General features: G+C 42.6%; 1 protein-coding gene across 2 annotated transcripts in view; it reads right to left on the bottom strand.

Moving 5' to 3' along the window:
* Positions 1 to 1,972: 1,972 nt before the first annotated feature.
* Positions 1,973 to 27,676, bottom strand: part of LOC106580594 (ephrin-A5b) — a 228,773-nt gene continuing 203,069 nt past the window's right edge. The window contains exons 3-5 of one of the 2 annotated variants that reach the window (XM_045703318.1): positions 8,969 to 9,034; positions 8,417 to 8,497; positions 1,973 to 4,935 (exon numbers count right to left, since the gene is read on the bottom strand). In XM_045703318.1, the coding sequence (XP_045559274.1) occupies positions 4,808 to 4,935; positions 8,417 to 8,497; positions 8,969 to 9,034 (275 nt within the window). In that variant the 3' untranslated portion in view covers positions 1,973 to 4,807. The remainder of the gene's footprint in view (positions 4,936 to 8,416; positions 8,498 to 8,968; positions 9,035 to 27,676) is intronic. The other variant, XM_045703319.1, reaches the window with a different exon arrangement.

A 27,676-nucleotide genomic window follows, 5' to 3' on the forward strand; every position in this document is an offset into this window, starting at 1 on the left:
CCCCAAATAGGACCAGAGGAGAGGGGGAGAGCAGGGGGTGGGGGTGGTTAAAAGCACAAGAGGAGCACGCAGAATGGGATTGGATGCACACACAAATGAGTGGTTCTCAACACATGGCGATGCGTGGGGAGCTGGTGACAGGAGCAGGTGGAAGTTTGCCATGCTGTCTGATCTAGGATCAGTCAAGCCAGTGTTTTAGCGTTTCCCCACTAATGGTTTAGGTTTAGATAGGGTAAGCTGATCCTAGATCTGTGCCAATGGATGACTTCTACCCCGACCAAGTAGTGACTTAGCTAAGCTAACATACTATGTGGTCTGGAGGCTAGGCTATGGTGAGGAGGCTGGGGGTTCAAATTCCAAAACTGGGAGAGTAGCCTCTGTGCCGCCAGCACCCATTCCACGGTGGGGGAGGGTGACGGGGTGTATTGAACCCAGATTGTTCTGGCATGGCAGAGGTTTTAGGACTAAGGCATGGGAAAACCGCTTTGTTGCCAAAGAAAGTTGCCGCGTCCCATTCAGCGCGGCAATAGTAAATGAGACACAAACTCAGACACACACACACACACACACACACACTGGAGTACTCGCTTATGCACATTTTGTGTAAAACACATTTGATTACACACACTCACTCTCACACATGCTTGTTTACACAAACATGCACACAAACGAGTTAGCACACACAACCTCTCTCTCTAACACAATGCTGGAGGCTCAATCTCACACACACACACACACAGTTCCACACTCTCTCACACATACATAAACACACTCACATTAAAGAGGGCATGAATAGTCAGAATGGACCGTCTGCAGCTACGTGGTAGGAATACCTAATAAGGTTACCAGAGGATTCATCCTCAAAGTTAGGAGAAAAAAAACAATTATCTCAAACGTTAAAATCGCCCCCCCCTCTGGAACCCCAACCCCTATGTAACCCCACCCCTCTATGTAACCCCACCCCCAAAGTAACCCCACCCCCCTATGTAACCCTGCTCTGGAACCTCACCCCCCCTCTGTAACCCCACCCCCCTATGGAACCCCACCCCCCTATGTAACCCTGCTCTGGAACCTCACCCCCCTCTGTAACCCCACCCCCCTATGGAACCCCACCCCCCTATGTAACCCTGCTCTGGAACCTCACCCCCCTCTGTAACCCCACCCCCTATGGAACCCCACCCCCCTATGTAACCCTGCTCTGGAACCTCACCCCCCTCTGTAACCCCACCCCCCTATGGAACCCCAGCCCCTATCTATAATTCCACCCCCTATCTATAATTCAACCCCACCCACTCCTTAACAAGCGCTGGTGTTATGTACATGTCATCTGTTTCTGTAGCCATACAGCCTCACAGCTGGATGACTTCATTTCAATGGGATGTAAAGCATACAACATGACAGTGGGGAAGAAAAAGAGAGAATCCAACGTTCAACAAAGTTTAAAAGAAAAAGAAAAGATAAAAAGAAAAACACATTTTATGTTCGTTATCAAGTCCATGCGCATGAAACTGGCAAGATCCTTCCAATAAAAAGCCAACTAACAGTCCATCCATGGCAAAACTCTGGGTTGGCCAACATGCTATCAAACATAGAAGGCGAAAAAGCACAAACACTGTTAATCTTGTCCACGTCTATTCTGTTCTCTCTGTCTGTTCTGTATGGATCCTTGTGATGAAGTGGTGACGGTGGCTGTGGATTGGTTGGTTGGAAACATAGTTATGTAAGAGGTGAGGCCCCCATTGGCTTTCAGTCCTGCCTGCTGTACACAGGCACGAGTAGATGCAAAGGTAAAGTCAGGTACACACAAGCACAAGTACACACAGGTAAGCACAGGTGTGTACAGGTTTCTCAAAGCATCAGTAGGCATTGAAAATGACAGTTCACAATGCACTGTTATTTGCGTGTACACTCCCAAATATCCAGAGATTCTACTGTGTTCATTATTTGTTTGTTTTTAGAAAAGACATACGAATCAAATTAATACTTTAATATCAAACACTATTTACATCAAGTTTTTGCTAATAATAATAATCATCATCATCGTCATCATAACAATAATAATAATACCGTTTTTAACAATGAAGTGTCTAATTTTTCCTTTGTCCACCAGAAAGGTACAAAAACAGTAACTAATCTAACACTACATGTTATATGGTTGACTACCTCAGGATACACGGTATCCAGCTAACAAGTTGATCCTCATTTCCCAAGTTAACGTGTGTACAGAATAAACCATGGTAATAATAGTAGCAATAATGATAAAGAGTAGTACGGGTAATTATAATAAAATACAATTGAAGCTGGACTTCCCCAAAAAGTGTTGGCTATAGCGTTAAGTCGGTGACAGACGGCCATCTCGGATTGAACATGGCACCCATCCCCTATGATGTTCTGGTGAAAATTAGTACCCCTTTAAATGGCATCCTCTCCTGTTAACCCCGAAAGCTGAGCTGCTATTCAACTGTAATAACATTGTTACCATAGTACGAAAACAAATATGGCCGAAAGCACACACAACCCTTCAGGAGAAGAAAAATACTGTAGAAGGCAGCTGCGAAAAAGCAACAACAAAAAATATATAAAAACAAAAAGATGCCTTTGGGGAGAATTATATTACTACAAGTAGGTGTGTATTCCATTTTTAACTAGAGTTTTTAAAAAGGTTGCATTGGGTGTTTTTTTTAGGCACTCCAGTCATATATGCAACTGTTTTCCTCCTACACTTCTTTCTTTGAATCTCTTTCACTCTTTCTTTCTCTCTCCCCTATCTCCTTCACTCTCCAGCCCTCTATAACTGCAAGGTCACTGACGCTTTAAAACCCCCAGGCCTTCCACCATCTATTTTTAACAGCTGAAATAACTCCCCTAACTCCAAAACATGAGGTCTGCATGCCTGTCATTTTGAACCTCATTAAAGAGTCACAGTAGGACCGGTAACTAGGCACGCAACCCCTCTCTCTCTCTCTCTCTCTCTCTCTCCTGTCTCTCTCCTGTCTCTCACTCGCTCGCTCTCTCTCTCTCTCTCTCTCTCTCCTCTGAAAGGAGACCTGTATCAACACACCTAATTCATGTATCTGTCCATCCTACTCCGGGAAAGAAAGAACAAAATAACAGTATTTCCATTTACAAATCGCTCCAGCTATGTTAATCTACCATCTGATCCTGTGTGAGTCTAAGGAAGTTGAATGTCATTATACAGCAGTACAATGTATAAATAGGGGCCAATACAAAACGTGGCCAAACTAAACTACTCTGCGCTCCGCCTCGATGTTAAAGGAGATTTTCTCTATTAACATACTCATTGTGAGTTGATTATGATGAGATTGAATTATGCGGTAGTAAAATGAATGGGGAACAGGGAGCCTGCTATAATGGACTGTAGCTACAGCATTTGAATCCAAGGTTATAGTTGAAGTTGTGGTTATACATGAGTGGTAAAGACTTGTGGAAAAATACAGTAAAGCAACACTGTTTCCTAGATGGTGGTGCTTCCTTACTGGGTATGGTAGAAAGCTATGCTGAGGGACGATTCCATACGACAAGCTCTACAGTACGTCTAAGTGAACTAATGATAAGCAATTGTAGAAAAAATATGTATTTGCATTGTAGGGAAGTGGTATTATTTCATATTCAAAAAGGGATGTTTTGTAACATGGTGAGAGAGGCTGCCTCTTCAAATGTTGGTACCTTTCACAGAGGTAGAGGAGCTTTCTTCTCTAAACTGTTGACATAACCTTTGAACAGCACAAATCTTCCCCACTTTGATACATAAATGTCTTTGCCATAATCATAGATGACATTTAAAATATCAGCAAGAGAAGGCAGAGTATGTAAGGTAAAACTCAGTGAAAAGGTTTTATAACAAACTGAATAAAAACTGCCGTCAGTGAGGGTTCAGATTGTTATTACTGACAAAGCATTGTCTGACACTAAAGAGCAATTATAGATCAGTGAATAAAGCCCAAAATTACCTGCCTGTCTGCCGCTCATAAATTGAGTAATCTTTCAAATATTTGATCTTTCATCCACCCAACGGACTAAATGTTTTTATTTGTCTTTTCTTTGTGTCATGCCAAAAGTCTCTAACCATTCTCTCTACACACAAAGAGGGTACATGACAGCATACCTTAATCAAAGAGGCCAGGGGACTTAATACTTCAACCAACTCAGCTCACTCATGCCCTTTTCTCTCCTACTAAACATGTTCTACACTGTATCTCAACTGATACCTACGTGGTGTTCCACTATCTGTAACACCCAACAAAGACCCAGCTATCTGTATCCACCTGATGCAGAAGGAGATGAGTCTGTAAAGACTAGAAGAGAGGTGTGAGTACTACCCATCTCTGTTCTATTTTTCTAGATAAGAGCTAAAACAACCATGACCTGCTGTGTATTGTTGCTTTACAACCTACCAAAGAACTATTGAAAAACTGTCAGTGTAAAGGTGTGTTTAGGTGTGTGTACCTATACGTGTGTGTATGTGAGCGGTGCAATGAATTGGCATGACGTAAAGGGATGTCAGAAGGGAAAACAAGAATCACTAAGTGTCAAAAAGTAGGGATTTGGCATCTTAGTTGACCGTTTTAAGGGGGAAACAGTTTCTTCCGCATCCAACATCAACTTTTTCAAACTCACTGACGGAAAAAGACCACTTAAATATCTGGAAAAATTAGTGTTCCTTAAGAAGCCCACTCTCAATACCCTCCCTCCCCACCCGCCCATTCTCCCACCCTAGCCCCAGCCTCATCATTGTGTAGATTCAGGCCGCACAGGGTGTAATTCCCCTCCAGGACAGGGGGAGGCGCTATAAGATGAAGAGTGTTGCTAAGCTGATTAGCAGTGCAGCCAGCAGTGGACTGGCTATCCGCAGGTGTGAGGCTGCGCTTGTGGCGTCACTCCTGGACGGTTCGGCAGACTCATGACTTGTATCATCTAGAGGAGGGAGAGAAGATTTAGAAAATGAATATTTCTATCAATCATAAAAGCAGAGTTTATCAACACATACACAATGGAAAAAAATGTGATATTTTGTGACATGTTTTGTCCTATTTTATTTGCAATGCCGATATTCCTATATCCCCATATCTTACAACTCCGAATAAAATGATGAAATAACAAGTTACTGCTACTGCTTCTGTTACATATCAGCCAGCCAGCCAGACAGCCAGCCAGCCAGACAGCATACCAGCCAGCCAACCAACCAGCGAGGCAGCCCGCAGGTCCCCTCTGCTTGGTGAGTCCCATCCTCTACACGCTTAGAATAAATGGTTCCAAAATGGTTATGCAGGTCTCTTCATAGGAGAACACTTTTTGGTTCCATGTATACCTATTTTGGATTCCAGTTAGAACCCTCTGTGGAAAAGGTTCAACATGGAACCCAAAAAGGTTCTACCTGGAACAAAAACAGTTCTACCTGGAACCAAAAGGTGTTCTTCAGAGAGTTCCCCTATGGGGACAACTGAATAACTCTTTTTTGTTCTAGATGGCACCTTTTTTGTAAGAGTGTAGAGCTCAGTGGCATGGTTAGGAGCTTCCCAGGTTGACTGGCAGACAGTGTTATCAATGAGCAGCCATGGGCCTGTTTAACAGCACACAGAGGGAGTAAGCTAGGCCATGCACAGCCACACAGAGCACAGGACTTGGCCGCGGACACACACACACACACAAAGGTGGGAAATACGAAGACACAAAAAAAAGAGCGATAATGAGGATGGGTGGGGCTGAGATAGAGGAAGAGAGTTAGACAGAAAGGAAAAGATGCAAAGGTTTGGGATGGCAGGCAGGCAGACAGACAGACAGACAGATGGGCAGACAGGAAGGTGGAGACAGTCTAGGGCTCTGACCTTAATTTTTTATTTTATTTATTTATTTCACCTTTATTTAACCAGGTAGGCAAGTTGAGAACAAGTTCTCATTTACAATTGCGACCTGGCCAGGATAAAGCAAAGCCAGGCCAGGATAAATCAAAAAGCAACCCCCCACAAGCTTGAACTGCCAAGGAGGTGTGTGTTTGTGTGTGAGTGAGAGAGAGTGAGAGAGAGTGAGAGAGAGTGAGAGTGAGAGAGTCAAATGAGGTGACAGCTAGTGATAAATCCTGATCATCAGGGTATGGTGAACGGCTTCCATGAATAAATATGGAAAATGTAATATTCTCCAACTGCGAGACGTAAACATTCATTTCAGAAAACTATAATTGCTAATGCGATGACAAATATTATTCCTAAAACTCTGTTTGAAATGACTAATGTGTTACTCAGAGTCAGTGTATGTGTGTTTGGTCTCCTTGGTAAAACAGAGCAGGAATTAGACAGTAATGTAAGCATGAAAGAGAGGATGCAGCTACTTGACATCGGGTTAGAAACATGAGCATGCTACAATAATATTGCCTATGTTCTGAAAAGGGTGGAATAAAGGGTGGAATAAAGGGTAGAATATGGGTGGAATAAAGGGTAGAAAAGGGTGGAAAAATGGTAGAAGAAGGGTAGAAAAATGGTGGAATAAAGGGTAGAATAAGAGTAGAATAAAGGGTAAACTAAAGGGTAGATAAGGGTAGAATACGGGTGGATTACAGGGTAGAATAAAGTGTTGAATAAAGGTTAGAATAAAGTGCAGAATAAGGGTGGAATAAAGGGTAGAACAAAAGTTGAATAAAGGGTCAAATAAAGGGTAGAATAAAGGGTAGAATAAGGGTAGAATAAGGGTAGAATAAGGGTAGAATAAGGGTGGATTAAAGGGTAGAATAAAGTGTAGAATAAATGGTAGAATAAGGGTGGAATAAAGAGTAGTATAAAGGGTAGGATGGAGTGCAGATTATGGGTAGAATACAGGGTAGAATAAGGGTAGGAACAATTGTGGAATAAGGGTAGAATAAAGGGCAGCATTTGGGTAGGATGAAGGGTAGAATAAAGGGTATGATGAAAGGGTAGAATAATAGGTAGATTTAGTGTAGGTTGAAGGGTATAATAAAGGATAGATTAACAGTAGAATAAATGGTAGAATAGAGGGTAGAATAAGGGTAGAATAAGGGGTGGAATAAGGTTAGAATAAAGGGTTGAATAAGAGAAGAATAAGGGTAGAATAAAGGGCAGAATTAGGGTAGAATGAAGGGTAGAATAAAGGGTATGATGAAAGGGTAGATTAAAGTGTAGAATAAAGGTAGGATGAAGGGTAGAATAAAGGATAGGATAGAGTGCAGAATATGGGTAGCATAAGGGTAGATTACAGGATAGCATAAGGGAAGAACAAATGGTGGAATAAGGGTAGAATAAATTATAGAATACGGGTAGAATAAAGGGCAGAATTTGGGTAGGTTGTATTGTATAATAAAGGGTCGACTAACAGTAGAATAAATAACAGAATAAGAGCAGATTAAGGGTAGAATAAAGGGCAGATTTAGGGTAGAATGAAGTGTATGATGAAAGGGTAGAATAAAGTATAGAATGAAGGTAGGATGAAGGGTAAAATAAAGGGTAGAATAAGGGTAGGATGAAGGGTAGACTAAAGGTAAGAATAAGGGTAGGAAGAAGGGTAGAATAAAGGGTAAAATAAGGGTAGAATAAAGGTAGAATGAAGGGAAGAATAAGGGTAGCAGGAAGGGTAGAATAAAGGGTAGAAAAGAGTCAATTGAAATGAAGACAAAATGAAAAGACACTAGAAGCAATGGTTTGAATTTCATTAGACTTCAGCATTAATGGGCTCATATGCGAATGTAAAATAGAATGTTTTTCAGAGTGAACCTATGGGTAACACAACCTATGTTATGAAACAGCCTACAGTACATGTGGTATGAAACACAGCCTACATTATATGTGGTATGAATAGAGAAATATATATTAAAGTCAATTGGAGGAGTACATTGAATCTAGGATCTATAGTAGAGCAGGCACAAACATTATTTTTGTTCTGACACAAATAGCCAATGTTATATTCTGACATGAGACATGTTGATTTAACCAGGTACGACTGCCATGTATGATGTATGACCAGGGCTTGACTTAGACTGAAATAGGTACCGGTACTCATTTTGGGTGCCGGGCCGGTACAGTACAGGTGCATCACAATACTTTTGAGCTAATATTCTATAAGAGGAACAGAAGCTCAAGCAGAAGAAAATTTGAGGTGCCGGTACTCAGCTCTGGTGAGCTCCTGCCCAAATCAAGCACTGTGTATGACACATGCAAACATAGACCACCTCACCAGCAAAACACAACTAGCAACACAACACAACAACATGGCAGATGCAGCAAAAGCGTTCAAACATGACAGTCAACCATGCTGGGAGAGGACAGATGGGTCAATCAGTGGAGAAAGAGAGAGGGGGGAGGGATGTGTGTCTCCCATTGGGACAGACAGAGGTCAAGAGGGCATTTGTTAAAAAATAAGGTCATAAAATAATGCAGAAAGCCATACTAACCTCGGGGTTCTAATGAATTGTCTACTTTGTCGTTTACGTCAAAAACACGGTCATGTACACCTATAGTTTTCACACAGCTGTCTAGAAATAGAAATAGAGATGATAGGGATGATTAGAGATAATAACTCCCCCAACCCCGTAAAACAAAGGTCCCCAAGCCCCAAGCTCATGACAACATTCACAAGACATGTGCAATTCACTTCTTTCAAATCGTTCATTCCTTCACTTGTCTTTGGATAGAAACAATGGTAGCCACTGGTTAACAATATAGGAGCTGTCATGAGATATGAAACTGACATGTTCAACAGAGAGCAAGAATCATTCAGAAGGCATTCAGCATTTTAGCAGACACTCTTATGCAGAGCAATTAGGGTTAAGTGCCTTGCTTAACGGCACATCAACAGATTTTTCAACTAATCGTCTGGGGGATTCAAACCAGAGACCTTTCGGTTACTGGCCCAATACCCACTGCCCTGCATCACTGAGAGTAGTGAAAACACAACATCAGTGTTAAACAGGTTCCATATTTCTGTTGCAGCTGGAGAGACTTACTTGATGGTCGGACAAAGACTTTGAGTTTCAGGCATGTTCTTCGTCCGTTCTCGGCGATGGTGGAGGCTGGAGAACAGAAGCACAGAAACACGGGATCCTTAGAGATACTACATCTTATTTCAATACATTTACAAACACAAACACACCATTTTCCTTATTTCAAATGACTGCCACATCAGTACAAGTTTGCATCATCACAGAGTGTTACATTTCATCTTCGATTGTGTGTGTGTCTGTGTATGTGTGTGTCTGTGTGTGTGTGTGTTAGGGCACTTACGCAGGATTGCTTTATAAAATAGCCAGCTGTGAAAATGAGAAGAACAATAATTGCAAATTGAAGCAAGAGTAAAACCTCACTTAAAACTTGAGAAGCAGAGCTCTGATTCCACTATCACCTGGTGAAGATTAATACAGAACTGGATTTGTCCCTTAACAAAATGTATTCTGAAAATCAAAAACAGTATGACAACTTCTGCTTTTATTAAGTGCTGGTGCAGCGGAAGACCTGTGTGTGTGTGTGTGTGTGTGTGTGTGTGTGTGTGTGTGTGTGTGTGTGTGTGTGTGTGTGTGTGTGTGTGTGTGTGTGTGTGTGTGTGTGTGTGTGTGAGACTGTGGGAGACTGTGGGAGACTGTGTGTGTGTGTGTGACTGGATGGTGCGGTGTCTGTGCACCAGGTGGTTTCTCCTGTAAAAGGGTTAAACAGGGGTCGTGTCACAGGAACATCCATCACTACCACAGAATAGAGTTAAAAATACATTGTGTGTTCTCATGTCTCAACCTGATGTTGGAAAGAGAGCATCTTTACCATTTTAACACATTGCACCTCATATCTTATTACTTTTCTCCACAGAAGAAGAAAATCAAATATACTTCTCAAATGACAAAAGTCTTCCTGCCCAATTCCTTCCACCACAGCCTCCTGTGAGACCTCCAGTAATGGGTCCTCTGGGCAACATTTTGTGTCATCTGAGCATCAGTCCCCAGCAGATGAGATGAAGTCAAGCGTATCCCTGGCCGCCATTCGGGATCTGTCATCTCCTTACCCTGATCTATCGCTCTCTTTCTTACTATTTATACATTTATCTATCCCCCTCTCTAGATGTGGCCCCTCTCCTTTGCTGTTTTCCTCTCCTCTTTGAACACACAGCACACACACACTAAAATGAGCATTTACACACATATTTCCTGGATCTGTCTCAAAGTCTTGGTCAGAACAGAGCAGAGCATGGAAGAGCAGAACAGGTCAGAATAGGGCAGAGCATGGCAGGGCAGAATAGGGCAGGGCAAAGCAGGGCAGAACAAGACAGAACAGGGTAGAGCATGGCAGGGCAGAAGAGGGCAGAGCAGAGCAGAGCAGAGCTGAGCAGAGCAGGGCAAAGCTGTGCAGGGTATATTCTCTTGAATAAGGGTTTCAAATTTGGGGAAATGACACTCTAATTGTTTTATATTTGTGTACATTTTGTCAGGAAATGCATCTCTGTGACAGGTTCTGCTGTTGTGCAGTGGTCGTACAGCCTTTCCTCTACAGGGAGGCAGGTTTTCCTGTGTCTACCCTTCTCAATGGCAAGGCTGTGCTCACTGAGCCTGTACTTTGTCAAGGTTTTCCTAAAGTTTTGATCAGTAACCATGGTCAAATAGTTAGCGACGGTGTACTGTCGATTTAGGGCCAGATAGAACTGCATTTTGCTTTGTGCTTGTTTTTCCAAATAAGCTATGTAGTTTTGTTTTGACTGTGTTGTAATTTGGTTTATTCTGATTGATTGGATGTTCTGGTCCTGAGGCTTCAGTGTGTTAGCAGAACAAGTTTGTGAACTCAGCTCCAGCACCAGCTGGATGAGGGGACTATTTTCTTTGCTCAGCTCTTGGCATTGCAGGGCTTGGTAATGATATGAGAGGGGGTCACTGTATTTTAGATGTTTCCAAAACTTAATTGCTCTTTTTTGAGTTTTTATTATTAGTGGATATTGGCCTAATTCTGCCCTGCATGCATTGTTTGTAGTTTTCCTCTGGACATGTACAGTAGGAGAATCTTACAGAACTCTTCATGTAGGGTTTCAATGGGGTGTTTGTCCCGTTTGGTGAAATCTTGTTTTGCAAGTGGACACACCTCGCTGCCATGAAGTGCAATTGGTTGAATGACACGTTCAATTAATTTTAACCAATTTTAATAGGTATTTCAGTTTGAATTTTGAATGACATAGAATGGCCTGCATGTTTTCTCTCTCAATTAATTCACTGCATCATCAAGGTGTCCAGTTGAGCTTATTTTTAAACAGTACTCAGTGCGGTTCTCTCTATATTTTGTACCAATTGAGAACGTTGGTCAAATTCCCTGAGATCTGGATTTTCTCTGGAAAATCATTAGTTTTGTATTTTTGGGGTTTACTGCCAGGGCCCAGGTCTGGCAGTACTGCTCTAGCCAGTCCAGGCTCTGCTGTAGGCCATGTGCTGTGGGTGACAGCGGCATTGGTCATCTGTGAAGAGCAGGCATTTAACCTCTGAATTGTGGAGACTAACACCATGGGCTGAGGATTTTTCTAGAAAAGTGGCCAATTTGTTGATGTAAATATTGAAGAGTGCAGGGCTCAGATTGCAACCCTGGTGAAGGCCCCGCCCCTCGTTAAAGAATTATGTTATTTTCTTACCAATTTTGATGCTGCACGTATTGCCAGTATACATTGATTTAATTATGTCATATGCTTTACTCCCTACACCCCTTTCAATAACTTTGTATGACAGTCCTTTATGCTAAATAAAATCAAATGCTTTTTGGAAGTCGATAAAGCAAGCGTACATTTTGGTATTATTTTGGCGGACATGTTTATCTATCAGGGTGTGTAGGGTGTAAATATGATCGGTCGTGCAATGTTTTGGTATAAATCCAATTTGGCTTTTACTCAAGACATTGTGCTTATTAAGGAAGTTTAGAACTTTTACATGTATAATACTACAGAAAACCTTCCCCAGGTTACTGTTCACACAAATGCCTCTGTAATTGTTAGTGTCAAATTTGTCTCCGTTCTTAAAGATTGGAGTTATGAGTCCTTGATTCCAGATGTCAAGGAAATAACCTACACATTTTGCACTAGTGAGTTTGAGCATCTCATTTAGGATGCCATCAAGTCCGCATGCTTTTTAAAATTGAGGGTCTGAAGTTTCTTATAGAGCTCCTGGTCAGTAATTGGGGACTCCAATGGATTTTGATTGTCCTTTCTTGCTTTTTCTAATCCATTCAACTTCTAATGAAATCGGCATTGTTCTGCATTTGTGTCCGTTTGAACGGTGTTGTAGAGTGTTTTAAAATGGGTTGTCCATATGTCACCAGTTTGTATCGCTTATTCCTCGTTTAGAATTTTTTAGTTTCTTCCACTTTTGACAGAAGTTGTTTGTATTTATGGACTCCTCAATGAGTGGCAGCTGCTTGCTGTTTTGCATGTGCTTGCTGTTGTACTGTGATATTTTGGTCCTGAGTGTACGTTTATAGTTTTAAAGTCTCACAGTAATGAAGAAGTAATTCACCATTAATTGGGTCTCTTTTCCTTATAATTTTACAATCTGCATCAAACCAGTTGTCGTCTGTGGTCTTTTTTTTCTTTTTTTGTCTTTTTTCATTTCAGTTGTGCTTTTTTTGCGGTTTGCCTGAATATATTGTTAATGTTCTTTACTGCTAGATTGATGCCTTCTCTACTGTGTGTGAATGTGGTATCCAGAAAGTTATCTAAGAGTGTTTGGATATTTTGGTTACTGATTGCTTTCTGGTATTCTTCTGTACTGTTTTGGGCCCATCTGTATGAATTTCTGATGTGGTACAGCTTACTGGGCTGTGACCGTGTGGTTGTTTCCATGTCTGTTCTTTTGAGGAACAACGTAATTTGGCTGTGATCAGACAGGTGTTAGTGGCTTCACAGTGAATGAGCTGAGAGAGAAAGGTTCAATGTCTGTAATCATATAGTCTACTGTGCTGTGGCCAAGAGGTGAGCAATAGGTGAATCTCCCCAAAGAGTCCCCCCGTAACCTACCATTGACAAAGTACAGACTCAGGCTTTGAAAGAGCTACAACAGATCACTTCCATTTTTGTTGATGTGGTCTCTCTCTCTCTCTCTTTAATCTGGTTTTGATGTTTTCTGCTCTCTCTTTCTCCTTCCTTCTTGTAGTGTGTAACACTGTCAGCTCATCAGCTGAATGTAAACGTGTGTAGGAGGAGAGCGGAACTGACATTGAGCCGATGAAGGAGGGAAGAAAATAAAAGAAGCAGTGTCTCTGACACCTTAATGAACCTTGCCTGCCCTCCCTCGCCTGCTCGCTGGCTCACTCCCTGTCTCTCTCTGTATCTTTCACTCCCTCTCTCTGACACACACACATGCATGAAAACACACACACACAGCGCCCTGCTGACTCCAGATGTCTTATATTCATCATCATCCTTGTGGGTGGAGTTGAGTCAGGGCTATCCACACCAACCACTTAACTCACACTTGCAGATCAAACGTGATGTCTTGATGAAAGTGGCAGAAAACACTGCATTTGGGATTTAAAAGCTATTTTCCACCCACACAAACAGAAAATAATAGAGAAAATATGCAGTACCATCTGTCCTAATACTGGAGATTACAAACTAATTACTTATTTACCTCTCTAACAACAGATATGGAAGGATGGACTTGACAGTACTTTTTCATCTATCAAGACCTTTCATAACTGCGATCCTGATAGAAAGCGGACAAGGAAAGAAAACTTCCTTGCCATGGTTTAGTGTTAAATATGTTTTGGTTGGAAAGGTGTGTGACATTGTAATAAAGGGAAGATTTAGCTGAACCACATTCCTTCCTAGTAGCAGCTCTTCATTCTCTGGGCTTGGTGAGGACCCCTTAGCTCTCAGAGCCCGAACCGTCCCCGCCAGTAACCTGTTTATTTTGGGTCACCATGCAGGGCAGGGACAGCTTATTGTTTTTGTCAGGCCCTAAAATCAACACCTGCTATTCCGGTGCCCATCAAGCCTAAGCCACAGCTGGTGCCTTTGAAGGGCAGAGGCACTGGAAAATATGCTCCAGAAACAGAGGTCCAGGTTGGGTTACTCCTCAGATCGATGTCCCCTGGTTGGTAACGGCTGGTCCCCTCAGTACACTGCATAACGCAGCGTATAATTCAAAGGAACCAGAATCCAATTAGGCAAGAACAAGCGGGTGGGTTCAGGGTGGATTAAATTAGATATTGACTCAATCTCAGCCGAGCCCAGCCGAATAGCAACAGTAATGTTATCTGGAAAACATATTTTCTTTAGCGTTTACATTTGGTTGAGTTGTCAACTAACGTGAAGTTAATGTGACATCAACAAAAAATGTCACCATGTTATTGGATGTCGGAAAAAATGTGGGTGAATTAAAAAAAAAATCTTATGTTGATTACTTTTATCAAATCCAATCAGTTTTCCATGTTGAATCAAAGTCATGACATAGATTTTTGTTGTTGAAATGATATAGAAACAACATTGATTCAACCAGTTTTTGCCCAGTGGGTTACGCACAATATGAAAAACAACAATAGATAAAAACGTGGCAACATTATGTGTTTGGAAAGGGGAAAAACTAAGTCAGGTAGTCCTTCACACTCGTACCGTATACGAGTTGAAAATGGCAGATTTGGACAATGATAAACACCTAAATTGTAACGATATAACTCTACAGTAACGTGCTATACATGACGTCAGATCTCTGGCTCTGCGCATCACAGCGCTGTATGGGTTTTGACTGACAGACGTTCTTAACTTGAACACATCGCACGACAAGAAGTTGCCCCCATCCTCCCGGTAATTGGGCAACTTTTTGTTGTATGAGTGAGGGAAAATCTGTAAATGAAGAGGACTCAGAGCGATGCATTCTGAAAGATGGAAAAACGATGTATTTTGAAAGACATTGAGGATTATTAATAAACACCACTCTGATATCATACAAGCAAGCCAAATGTGAACTTCACATTTCCATATCATGTCATATAGTGTCAGCGTTTATGATCACTATGTTTGATGTACAATTATAAGATGGGTTGTTCTGAACAGAATGAGCCTGTTAGATGTACAGTTACCAGATGACGGTGTCATACCCTGGGTTGTTCTGAACAGAATGAGCCTGTTAGATGTACAGTTACCAGATGACGGTGTCATACCCTGGGTTGTTCTGAACAGAATGAGCCTGTTAGATGTACAGTTACCAGATAACGGTGTCATACCCTGGGTTGTTCTGAACAGAATGAGCCTGTTAGATGTACAGTTACCAGATGACGGTGTCATACCCTGGGTTGTTCTGAACAGAATGAACCTATGTGTGCCTATTGTGAAGAACATTTGCCGCTGCACACACATCTGAATGCGCTCATGACTCCTTTTTATGCGCACTACAATTATAATCTGTTTCCCTGAATTGCATGGTGAAAGCCTAACACTGTAATGTCATATTTTATAACTTAGCTAGTCATGTTGGAAATATAACAGTCATTCAAATGATGCCTACCTAACCCAGATTGTGATTTATAATGGGCAGTTTTTGTGATTTCATTATCAACAAATAAGGCAAAAAGTACAGTAAATGTAAAATGCACATACAATAAACAGTGTAATGTTTGGATTCAGTCTTGTGTCAGGTAAACTGTTGTGTACTCACCTTTGGTCTAATCACTTTCCCATTATTTCCAATCTGTTATGTTTCAATTCAATTGCTACCATGGTTATGCGTATGCTTTTCATATTTATTCTGTTTAAAACATTTACATTTAGCCTTATCCATATTAGCCAATTCTCACGAGTGTAAAGGGTTAATATATTATTGGGTATTATTATGCAACATTATTATCTTTACTTTTATGACAGAGTTTCTGTATATGGAGCTGAAAAAAGAATCAAATCTGTGAGTAAATGAAGCCAGTCAAAGTGGCTTTGGCAATTATTTCCCTTCTGTTTTCGTTCTATCGTAAATTCAATGTAATTTGAGGGCTTCCATGGCTAGCTTTGATACTTCCAACTCCTCATCAGAAGATGAACAAGCACAAGGCAGATGACAGGGTTAGAAATCCTATAACTAATATTTGTTTGACAATATTGTAGAGATTCGACATGGCAATAACGTAATTATTTAGACTTATTGCAGTTAGATTTACAGTATACAGCTCTTTTCATTATGTCTACTGTAAAATGCTTTATAATGGTATGATTCTACTTCCCATCGACCACAGCTCTAACCTACAGGATTGTGTTTGAACCACCTCTGTTGATTGTTTGGGAGAGAAAACATGCTTAGGGCCTCTGGTTGTTGTCATGCTTTGGTCAACCACGACACAGCTAGTAATGACAGACTCACACATATGAATAAGGTTTCTGGTTCAGGACCCACTCTAGCTGTTCCCCCTCAATCGCTATACCAGCCTTGTATTAGCTAGCAAGTATCCTCATGTTGCATTAGCTAACTAGTGTCACATTAGCGGGTTAGACTCCTCAGTCCTCGCATCGCATTAGCATTTCGTTAGCATGTATAGCCAGTGTGTTGGGTCTCCAGCTGGCCTAATGAGGTCATCCAGAGCCTTTGAATCCAGCTTGATTGTTAGGATGATGGGATAGGTTAAACCAGAATACCATCCAACGTTCTCTTCAGAGCATTCCTGGCCAGCTAGCCCTGCTAGCCCGCTGAATAACTAGCACCTCCCCAGAGCCATGTTGTTTCTAATTCGCGAGGATTACTCTGGTTTCCCCGTCTTCTGTGACCCAGTCTGGGTTTGCAGAGCATGGAGAGATGGCACACACACACACACACACATGCCATCGCACTCGCACACACTCACACACGCTGCACGCACACACACACATTGTACACACACAAGTAACTCAGCATTCCATGTTTCTTTCAGGAGAGAAAGAATAGAAGAAAAAGATAAAGAACAACAACTGCAGTGCTTCCGAAACACACAACTCGGAGAGGACCATTAGACTGGCCCGGGAGAGGACCCATTAGACTGGCCTGAGAGAGGATCCATTAGATTGGCCCGGGAGAGGACCATTAGACACTGGTCTCAAGTCTTAGTCTTGATTACGTTGAAGGATAGGTTATATTCTGGCACCACCTGGCTAGGTCTCTGACCTCCTCCCTATAGGCTGTCTTGTCGTTGTCGGTGATCAGGCCTTCCACTGTTGTGTTGTCTGCAAACTTAATGATGGTGTTGGAGTCGTGCCTGGCCATGCAGTCGTGGGTGAACAGGGAGTACAGAAGGGGACTGAGCACGCACCCCTGGGGAGCTACAGGGTTTTTATTTTATTTTATTTCACCTTTATTTAACCAGGTTGGCTAGTTGAGAACAAGTTCTCATTTGCAACTGCGACCTGGCCAAGATAAAGCATAGCAATTCAACACATACAACAACACAGAGTTACACATGGAATAAACAAAACATACAGTCAATAATACAGTAGAACAAAATAAAACAAAAAGTCTATATACAGTGAGTGCAAATGAGGTAAGTTAAGGCAATAAATAGGCCATGGTGGTGAAGTAATTACAATATAGTAATTAAACACTGGAATGGTAGATGTGCAGAAGATGAATGTGCAAGTAGAGATACTGGGGTGCAAAAGAGCAAGATAGATAAATAAATATAGTATGGGGATGAGGTAGGTAGATAGATGGGCTGTTTACAGATGGGCTATGTACAGGTGCAGTGATCTGTGAGCTGCTCTGACAGCTGGTGCTTAAAGCTAGTGAGGGAGATATGAGTCTCCAGCTTCAGAGATTTTTACAGTTCGTTCCAGTCATTGGCAGCAGAGAACTGTAAGGAAAGACGACCAAAGGAGGAATTGGCTTTTCGGATGACCAGTGAGATATACCTGCTGGAGCACGAGCTACGAATGGGTGCTGCTATGGTGACCAGTGAGCTGAGATAAGGCGGGGCTTTACCTAACAGAGACTTGTAGATAACCTGTAGCCAGTGGGTTTGGCGACGAGTATGAAGCAAGGGCCAACCAACGAGAGCGTACAGGTTGCAATGATGGGTAGTGTATGGGGCTTTGGTGACAAAACGGATGGCACTGTGATAGACTGCATCCAGTTTGTTGAGTAGAGTGTTGGAGGCTATTTTATAGATGACATCACCGAAGTCGAGGATCGGTAGGATGGTCAGTTTTACGAGGGTATGTTTGAGCATGAGTGAAGGATGCTTTTTTTGCGATATAGAAAGACGATTCTAGATTTAATTTTGGATTGAAGATGCTTAATGTGAGTCTGGAAGGAGAGTTTACAGTCTAACCAGACACCCAGGTATTTGTAGTTGTCCACGTATTCTAAGTCAGAGCCGTCCAGAGTAGTGATGCTGGACGGGCGAGCAGGTGCGGGCAGTGATCGATTGAATAGCATGCATTTAGTTTTACTTGTGTTTAAGAGCAGTTGGAGGCCACGGAAGGAGAGTCGTATGGCATTGAAGCTCATCTGGAGGTTAGTTAACCTGTCTGGGCCAGTGGGACGATTGCGTCCCACCCTAGTCAACAGCCAGTGGAATCGCATCGCGCGAAATACAAATACCTCATAAATGCTATAACTTCAATTTCTCAATCATATGACTATTTTACACCATTTTATCGATACACCTCTCCTGAATCGAACCACGTTGTCCGATTTTCAAAAAGGCTTTACAGCAAAAGCAAAACATTAGATTATGTTAGGAGAGTACCCTGCCAAAAATAATCACACTGCCATTTTCAAAGCAATTTGCATGCATCACAAATACCCAAAACACAGCTAAATGCAGCACTAACCTTTGACAATCTTCATCAGATGACACTCCTGGGACATCATGTTACACAATACATGCATTTTTTGTTCGATAAAGTTCATATTTATATATAAAAGCAGCATTTTACATCGGCGCGTGACGTTCAGAAAATATTTTCCCTCAAATGCTTCCGGTGGATCAGCGCTACAATTTACAAAATTACAATTCGAAAACATTGTTAAAATGTAATATTGTCATTCAAAGAATTATAGATTAAAATCTTGTGAATGCAACCGCATTGCCAGATTTAAAAATAACTTTACTGGGAAATCACACTTTGCAATAAACGAGGTGCTATGCTCAGAAAAATAGGCTAGGCGATACAGGTTAGCGCCATATTGGAACCATCTAAAATCAAATATACTATTGTAAATATTCCCTTACTATTTACGTTCGTTCAAACATGTCAAATGTTGTATAACATAAATCTTTAGGGCCTTTTTCAATCAAAGCTTCAATAATATTCAAGACGGACGATTGCATTGTCTTACTAAACGTTTTGGAACGAGAGGGTACCCACGGGCGCCCGCGTCATAGTAGTAATGGCCCTCCCCCTATTGCCAAATTTCCAGGCCTCTCGTTCGGTCAGTTTTTACCGGAGAAGACTCAAACCACTTTGTAAAGACTGTTGACATCTAGTGGAAGCCTTAGGAAGTGCTAAATGAATCCTAACTCACGTTGTGTTTCATAGGCAAAGTGTTGAAGGTGATTCCACAAATCAGATTTCCACTTCCTGCATGGAATCTTCTCAGGTTTTGGCCTGCCATATGAGTTCTGTTATACTAACAGACACCATTCAAACAGTTTTAGAAACTTTAGAGTGTTTTCTATCCAAATCTACTAATTATATGCATATTCTAGTTACTGGGCAGGAGTAGTAACCAGATTAAATCGGGTACGTTTTTTATCCGGCCATGCAAATACTGCCCCCTAGCCCCAACAGGTTAACACAGTGTCTAAAGAGGGGCCATAAGTATACAGAATGGTGTTGTCTGCGTAGAGGTGGATCAGAGAATCACCAGCAGCAAGAGCAACATCATTGATGTATACAGAGAAGAGAGTCGGCCCGAGAATTGAACCCTGTGGCACACTCTTGGAGACTGCCAGAGGTCCGGTCCGGACAACAGGCCCTCCGATTTGACACACTGAACTCTATCAGAGAAGTAGTTGGTAAACCAGGCGAGGCAATCATTTGAGAAACCAAGGCTGTCAAGTCTGCCAATAAGAATGTGGTAATTGACAGAGTCGAAAGCCTTGGAAAGGTCGATGAATACGGCTGCACAGTAATGTCTCTTATCAATGGCGGTTATGATGTCGTTTAGGACCTTGAGCGTGGCTGAGGTGCACCCGTGACCAGCTCTGAAACCAGATTGCATAGCGGAGAAGGTACGGTGGGATTCGAAATAGTCGGTAATCTGTTTGTTAACTTGGCTTTCGAAGACCTTAGAAAGACAGGGTAGGATAGATATAGGTCTGTAGCAGTTAGGTCTAGAGTGTCACACCCTTTGAACAGGGGGATGACCGCGGAAGCGTTCTACTCATTGGGAATCTCAGACGATACGAAAGAGAGGTTGAACAGGCTAGTAATAGGGGTTGCAACAATTTCTGCAGATAATTTTAGAAAGAGAGGGTCCTGATTGTCTATTTTGCAGATCTTTCAGAACATCAGCTATCTGGATTTGGGTGAAGGAGAAATGGTGGGGGCATTGGCTTGCTTTGGAGGGTGCCGGGCAGTGGACCGGGGTAGGGGTAGCATGGCCAGCCGTAGAAAAATGCTTATTGAAATTCTCACTTATAGTTGATTTATCGGTGGTAAGTGTTTCCTAGCCTCAGAGCAGTGGGCAGCTGGGAGGACGTGCTCTTATTCTCCATGGACTTTACAGTTTCCCAGAACTTTTTTGAGTTAGTACTACAGGATGCAAATTTCTGTTTGAAAAAGCTAGCCTTAGCTTTTCTAACTGCTTGTGTATATTGGTTTCTAACTTCCCTGAAAAGTTGCATATCACGGGGGCTATTCGATGCTAATTCAGAACGCCACAGGATGTTTTTGTGCTGGTCAAGGGCAGACAGGTCTGGAGTGAACCAAGGACTATATCTATTTCTATTTCTATATTTTTTGAGTGGGGCATGCTTATTTAAGATGATGAGGAAAGCACTTTTAAAGAATAGCCAGGCATCATCTACTGACGGGATGAGGTTAATGTAATTCCCGGATACCCCGGTCAGGTCGATTAGAAAGGCCTTCTTGCAGAAGTGTTTTAGGGAGCGTTTGACAGTGATGAGGGGTGGTCGTTTGGTCGCAGAATCATTACGGATGCAAGCAATGAGGCAGTGATCGCTGAGATCTTGATTGAAAACAGCAGAGGTGTATTTGGAGGGCGAGTTAGTTAGGATGACATCTATGAGGGTGCCTGTGTTTACGGATTTGGGGTTGTACCTGGTAGGTTCATTGATCATTTGTGTGAGATTGAGGGCATCAAGCTTAGATTGTAGGATGCCCGGGGCGTTAAGCATGTCCCAGTTTAGGTCACCTAGTAGCACGAGCTCAGATGATAGATGGGGGGGCAATCAATTCACATATGGTATCGAGGGCACAGCTGGGGGCAGAGGAAGGTCTATAGCAAGCGGCAACAGTGAGAAACTTGTTTCTGGAAAGGTGAATTTTTAGAAGTAGAAGCTCGAATTGTTTGGGTACAGACTTGGATAGTAATACAGAACTCTGCAGGCTATCTTTGCAGTAGATTGCAACACCGCCCCCTTTGGCAGTTCTATCTTGGCGGAAAATGCTATAGTTAGCGATGGAGATTTCAGGGTTTTTGGTGGTTTTCCTAAGCCAGGATTCAGACACGGCTAAGACATCCGGGTTGGCAGAGTGTGCTAAAGCAGTAAAACAAACTTAGGGAGTAGGCTTCTAATGTTAATATGCATGAAACCAAGGCTTTTACAGTTACAGAAGTCAACAAATGAGAGCACCTGGGGGGTGGGAGTGGAGCTAGGCACTGCAGGACCTGGATTAACCTCCACATCACCAGAGGAACAGAGGAGAAGTAGGATAAGGGTAAGGCTAAAGGAAATACGAACTGGCCGTCTAGCACGTTCGGAACAGACAGTAAAAGGAGCAGGTTTCTGGGCACGATAGCATAGATTCAAGGCATAGTGTACAGACAAAGGTAAGGTAGTATGTGAGTACATTGGAGGTAAACCTAGGCATTGAATAATGATGAGAGAGATATAGTCTCTAGAGACGTTTAAACCAGGTGATCTCATCGCATATGTACGAGGTGGACAACATGGTTGTTTACGCCATATTGAGCAGGGCTTGAGACTCTACAGTGACATAAGACAGTAATCACTAACCAGGACAGTAATGGACGAGGCATATTGATATTAGAGAGAGGCATGCGTAGCCAAGTGAACATATGGGTCCAGTGAGTGGTTGGGCTGACTGGGGACACGGCGATTCAGACAGTTAGCAGGCCGATGCTAACAAGCTAACAGTTAGTAGGCTGGGGCTAAACAAGCTAGCAGTTAGCAGACCGTTAGCATGCAAGCAGTTGGCAGACCGGGGCTAGCAGTTAGCAGACCGGGGCAGGCAAGCTAGCAGTTAACAGACCGGGCTAGCAAGTTAGCCAAGGGGAACGTCGCGATGGGGGTAAGTCTGTTTTTGCCTCTACGTGCGGTGACGTCAATAGACCAGTCAAGGAATTAGTAGGGTTCCAAGTAGCTCTAGGTAGCTAGTAGGCCACGGTTAGCAGAATGGGCCTTCAGTGGACGTCGCGCCTGACGGGCCTGTTGGAATCCTCGGGCAGATAATGTCGGTATTCCAGTCATAGAGGATTGGCGGGGTTCCGTGCCCCGTACCGGCAGTAGAAGGGGTCCGGATATTGTAGCCCAGGAGTGGGCTTCGGTGGTAGCACAGGAGCCCTGGCCGGGCTAGCTTCAGGCTAATTGGTGCTTGCTCCGGGTCAGGAAACGCTAGCCAGGAGTAGTCACCCGGGATTGCGGTTAGCTAGTTGCGAAGATCCAGATGAAAATGTTCAGAGTTTGCAGTAGGAATCCGGGAATATGGAGAGAAAAAAAATAGGTCCGTTATGCTCTGGTTTGAGTTACGTTGTTCGAACTGGCGAGAGCTTTCCAAGCTAAAGGTTAGCTGATGACCGCTAGCAATGGTTTGCTGACTGATAGCTGGTAGGTAGGTAGTTAGCTGGCTAGCTTCAGTTGAGGGATTCCAGATCCGAAGTAAATAGAAATACTTTAGAAAAAATAAACAGATCCGCGCCACATTGGGTGAGGTGGGTTGCAGGAGAGTATTTAGAAGTTGAGGTTTAGGAAAATATTTTTAAAAGATATGCGAAGAAAAAGATGTAAGAAGATATATACAAGGGACACGACAGGACAAAGACAAAGTCGTCTAACTGCTACGCCATCTTGGATTCTCTGAGGATCAGAGATCAGCCTGGAAGATATGTTGCTACCTACCCTCACCACCTGGGGGCGGCCCATCAGGAAGTCCAGGATCCAGTTGCAGATGGAGGTGTTTAGTCCCAGGATCCTTAGCTTAGTGATGAGCTTTGAGGGTACTATGGTGTTGAACGCTAAGCTATAGTCAATGAATAGCATTCTCACATAAGTGTTCCTTTTGTCCAGATGGGAAAGGGCAGTGTGGAGTGCAATAGAGATTGCATCATCTGTGGACCTGTTTGGGTTGTATGCAAATTGGAGTGGGTCTAGGGTTTCTGGGATAATGGTGTTGATGTGAGCCATTACCAACCTTTCAAAGCACTTCATGGCTATGGACGTGAGTGCACGGGTCTGTAGTCATTTAGGCAGGTTGCCTTAGTGTTCTTGGAACAGGGCCTACGGTGGTATGCCTGAAACATGTTGGTATTACAGACTCAATCAGGGAAATGTTGAAAATGTCAGTGAAGACACCTGTCAGTTGGTCAGCACATGCCCGGAGCACACGTCCTGGTAATCCGTCTGGCCCTGCAGCCTTATGTATGTTAACCTGTTTAACCTGTTATGGCTAGGGGGCAGTATTGACACGGCCGGATAAAAAACGTACCCGATTTAATCTGATTATTACTCCTGCCCAGAAACAAGAATATGCATATAATTATTAGCTTTGGATAGAAAACACTCCAAGGTTTCTAAAACTGTTTGAATGGTGTCTGTGAGTATAACAGAACTCATTTGGCAGGCCAAAACCTGAGAGGATTCCATGCAGGAAGTGCCCTGTCGGACAATTTCTTGGCCTTCTTGATTATCTCTATCCATTACAGGGGATCTCTGCTGTTACGTGACACTTCCTACGGCTCCCATGGGCTCTCAAAGGCGGCAAAAAGCTGAATCGTGGCTTTGCAGGCTCTGGCTGAAAAAAAGTAGCGCGTTTGGATAGTGGCTGGTCACAGTACTGTGAGACTCAGGCGCGTGCCCGAGTCGACCCCATGCTTTATTTTCTTTCGTCTTTTTACCTAAACGCAGATTCCCGGTCGGAATATTATCGCTTTTTTACGAGAAAAATGGCATAAAAATTGATTTTAAACAGCGGTTGACATGCTTCGAAGTACGGTAATGGAATATTTAGAAATCTTTTGTCACGAAATGCGCCATGCTCGTGACCCTTATTTACACTTCGGATAGTGTCTTGAATGCACGAACAAAACGCTGCTATTTGAATATAACAATGGATTATTTTGAACCAAACCAACATTTGTTATCGAAGTAGCAGTCCTGGGAGTGCATTCTGACGAAGAACACCAAAGGTAATCAAACTTTTCTAATAGTAAATCGGAGTTTGGTCAGGGCTAAACTTGTTAGGTGTATAAATAGCTAGCCGTGATAGCTGGGCTATCTACTCAGAATATTGCAAAATGTGCTTTCACCGAAAAGCTATTTTAAAATCGGACACCTCGATTGCACAAAGGAGTTCTGTATCTATAATTCTTAAAATAATTTATGTTTTTTGTGAACGTTTATCGTGAGTAATTTAGTAAATTCACCGGAGGTTTGCGGGGGGTATGCTAGTTCTGAACGTCACATGCTAATGTAAAAAGCTGGTTTTTGATATAAATATGAACTTGATTGAACAAAACATGCATGTTTTTGGTGAAAGCACATTTTGCAATATTCTAAGTACATAGCCCAGGCATCACGGGCTCGCTATTTAGACACCCGGCAAGTTTAGCACTCACCATAATCATATTTACTATTATAAAAGTTTGATTACCTTTTGTTGTCTTCGTCAGAATGCACACCCAGGACTGCTACTTCAATAACAAATGTTGGTTTGGTCCAAAATAATCCATCGTTATATCCGAATAGCGGCGTTTTGTTCGTGCGTTCCAGACACTATCCGAAATAGTAAAGAAGTGTCACGCGCATGGCGCAATTCGTGACAATAAAATTCTAAATATTCCATTACCGTACTTCGAAGCATGTCAACCGCTGTTTAAAATCAATTTTTACGACATTTTTCTCGTAGAAAAGCGATAATATTCCGACAGGGAATCTCCTTTTCGGCAAACAGAGGAAAAAATCCCAAAGGCGGGGGGCGGTCGGGGTCACGCGCATAAGCCCAGTGTCCCTTGATCGGCCACTTGAGAAAGGCGATAATGTGTTTCAGCCTGGGGCTGGAATGACGACATTCTGTTTTTTTCCGGGGACTGAGCGCCTATGGACGACGTGGGAAGTGTCACGTTAGAGCAGAGATCCTTAGTAAATGATAGAGATGGAAAAGAAGTTCAAGAAATGGTCAGACAGGCCACTTCCTGTAAAGGAATCTCTCAGGTTTTGACCTGCCATTTGAGTTCTGTTATACTCACAGACACCATTCAAACAGTTTTAGAAAATGTAGGGTGTTTTCTATCCATATGTAATAATTATATGCATATTCTAGTTACTGGGTAGGAGTGGTAACCAGATTAAATCGGGTATGTTTTTTATCCAGCCGTGTCAATACTGCCCCCTAGACCTAACAGGTTAAGAAATCTTCCACACTATAGACCAAGCAGACTAAGGCGTGACCCAGATGTTGCAAAATGGTTTAAAACTATAACTCTACCAAAGGACAAGACCAGAGAACGTGAGGACGTGGGTCCCCACGTTGAAATGGCTACCACTCTATAGACCAAGCAGACTGAGGTGTAAGCCGAATGTTGTAAAATGGTTATAAACTCTGAAACTATCGATCACTACAGATGAAGCAAATCCTAGACGTCGCGTTATCAGTCTGCAGCTGAAAACATACGTAACCTAGGATAAAAACACTGACAACCAAGCATTCTAACGAGATCATCTCGAAGAACTACTGTACAGGGCACGTCGAATTAACCATTCTTACCATGACCAGGAGCTCTACCTAAGGACATGGTGATCTCTGGTGGACAATCAAGGACAGCTCAATCGTAAATATATAAATTGCATTCTCTTTTTCCGAATGAGCGGTTATTTGAGTGCTTAAGATTTTGTATTTTCATGAGCATAGCTTCCCAATGTCCAATAGAGTAACTCCTTTGTCTCCCTTCCTCCCCCCTATTATCTCTGAATTCGCCACCGTGTTATAACCAAACTGTCTTGTTTTCATGGTCTTCTAGAAATGATTTACTGTATAATGTTAGTGTGTACTTGTGTATTCTGAAATTGTTTAATTAGAAAATAAATATTTGAGCCAATTTGTGTATTGCTGATTCATCAATAAAGTAGGGTTCGTGCAGACTACAAGAAATGACGACGTTCAGAATGACTGAGGTAATACTATATTAATAAGTGACTGTAATCGATAAGATATGAAAATATCTGAAGAGTTCAATTTGGGAAATAGTAACTATTTTAAACAACACTTTCCTGTGGTGCCCCAACTTCCTAGTTATATTCATTTTTACATGATTAGTTTAATTACGTAATAATTACACATAGTCTCTCTGATTTGATAATATAACAGTCTTCACATCACTGAATAGTCCACATCATGACACTGGCCCGGGAGAGGACCATTAGAGTGGCCCGGGAGAGGACCATTAGACTGGCCCAGGAGAGGACAATTAGAGACTGGCCCGGGAGAGGCTCATTTGAGATTGGCCCGGGAGAGGAACATTATAGACTGTCCCAGGAGAGGAACATTAACCAGATGTTGTTATAGTCAACTCACAATGGGAGGTACTGGGGGATGGTTGGAGGGAGGATGAGGGATGGAGGGAGGATGATGGATGGAGGGAGGGAGGATGAGGATCGGAGGAGAGAGGGTAGGAGGCAGGGTAAGGCATATAAACTCACCCCCCGAGGTGGTAAATGGCCTTTCTCTCTTTCCTCACATAATTCAACCGGTGCCAAATATGCCAAAAAAAAGGTGCTGAGGTTACGTACAGAGATGGCAGAGAGGGTGGAGGGATGAGAAGGTGGAGAGAGGAGAGAGGGTGGGTGAGAAATAGAAAGAGAGAAATGAGAAAGCGAGAGTGAGGATGTATACTGAGCAAAAATATAAATGCAACAATTTCAACAATTTTACTGAGTTACAGTTCATATAAGGAAATCAGTCAATTGAAATAAATAAATTAGGCACAAAGCTATGCATTTCACATGACTGTGCAGGGGAGCAGCCATGGGAGGGCCTAGAAGGGCACATGCTCACCCACTGGGGAGCAAGGCCCGGCCAATCAGAATGAGTTTATAAAGCCCACAAAAGGGCTTTATTACAGACGTATTTACTTCCTAGTTTCATCAGCTATCCTCCGGATGGGTGGTCTCAGAAGAAGCCGGATGTTGAGGTCCTAGGCTGGCGTGGTTACACATGGTCTGCAGTTGTGAGGCCGGTTGGACGTACTGCCAAATTCTCTAAAATGACGTTGGAGGCGGCTTATGGTAGAGAATTTAACATTACATTTTCTGGCAACAACTCTATTGGA

The sequence above is a fragment of the Salmo salar genome, chromosome ssa20, assembly GCF_905237065.1.
Source record: "Salmo salar chromosome ssa20, Ssal_v3.1, whole genome shotgun sequence".
NCBI classification, from domain to species: Eukaryota; Metazoa; Chordata; class Actinopteri; order Salmoniformes; family Salmonidae; genus Salmo; species Salmo salar.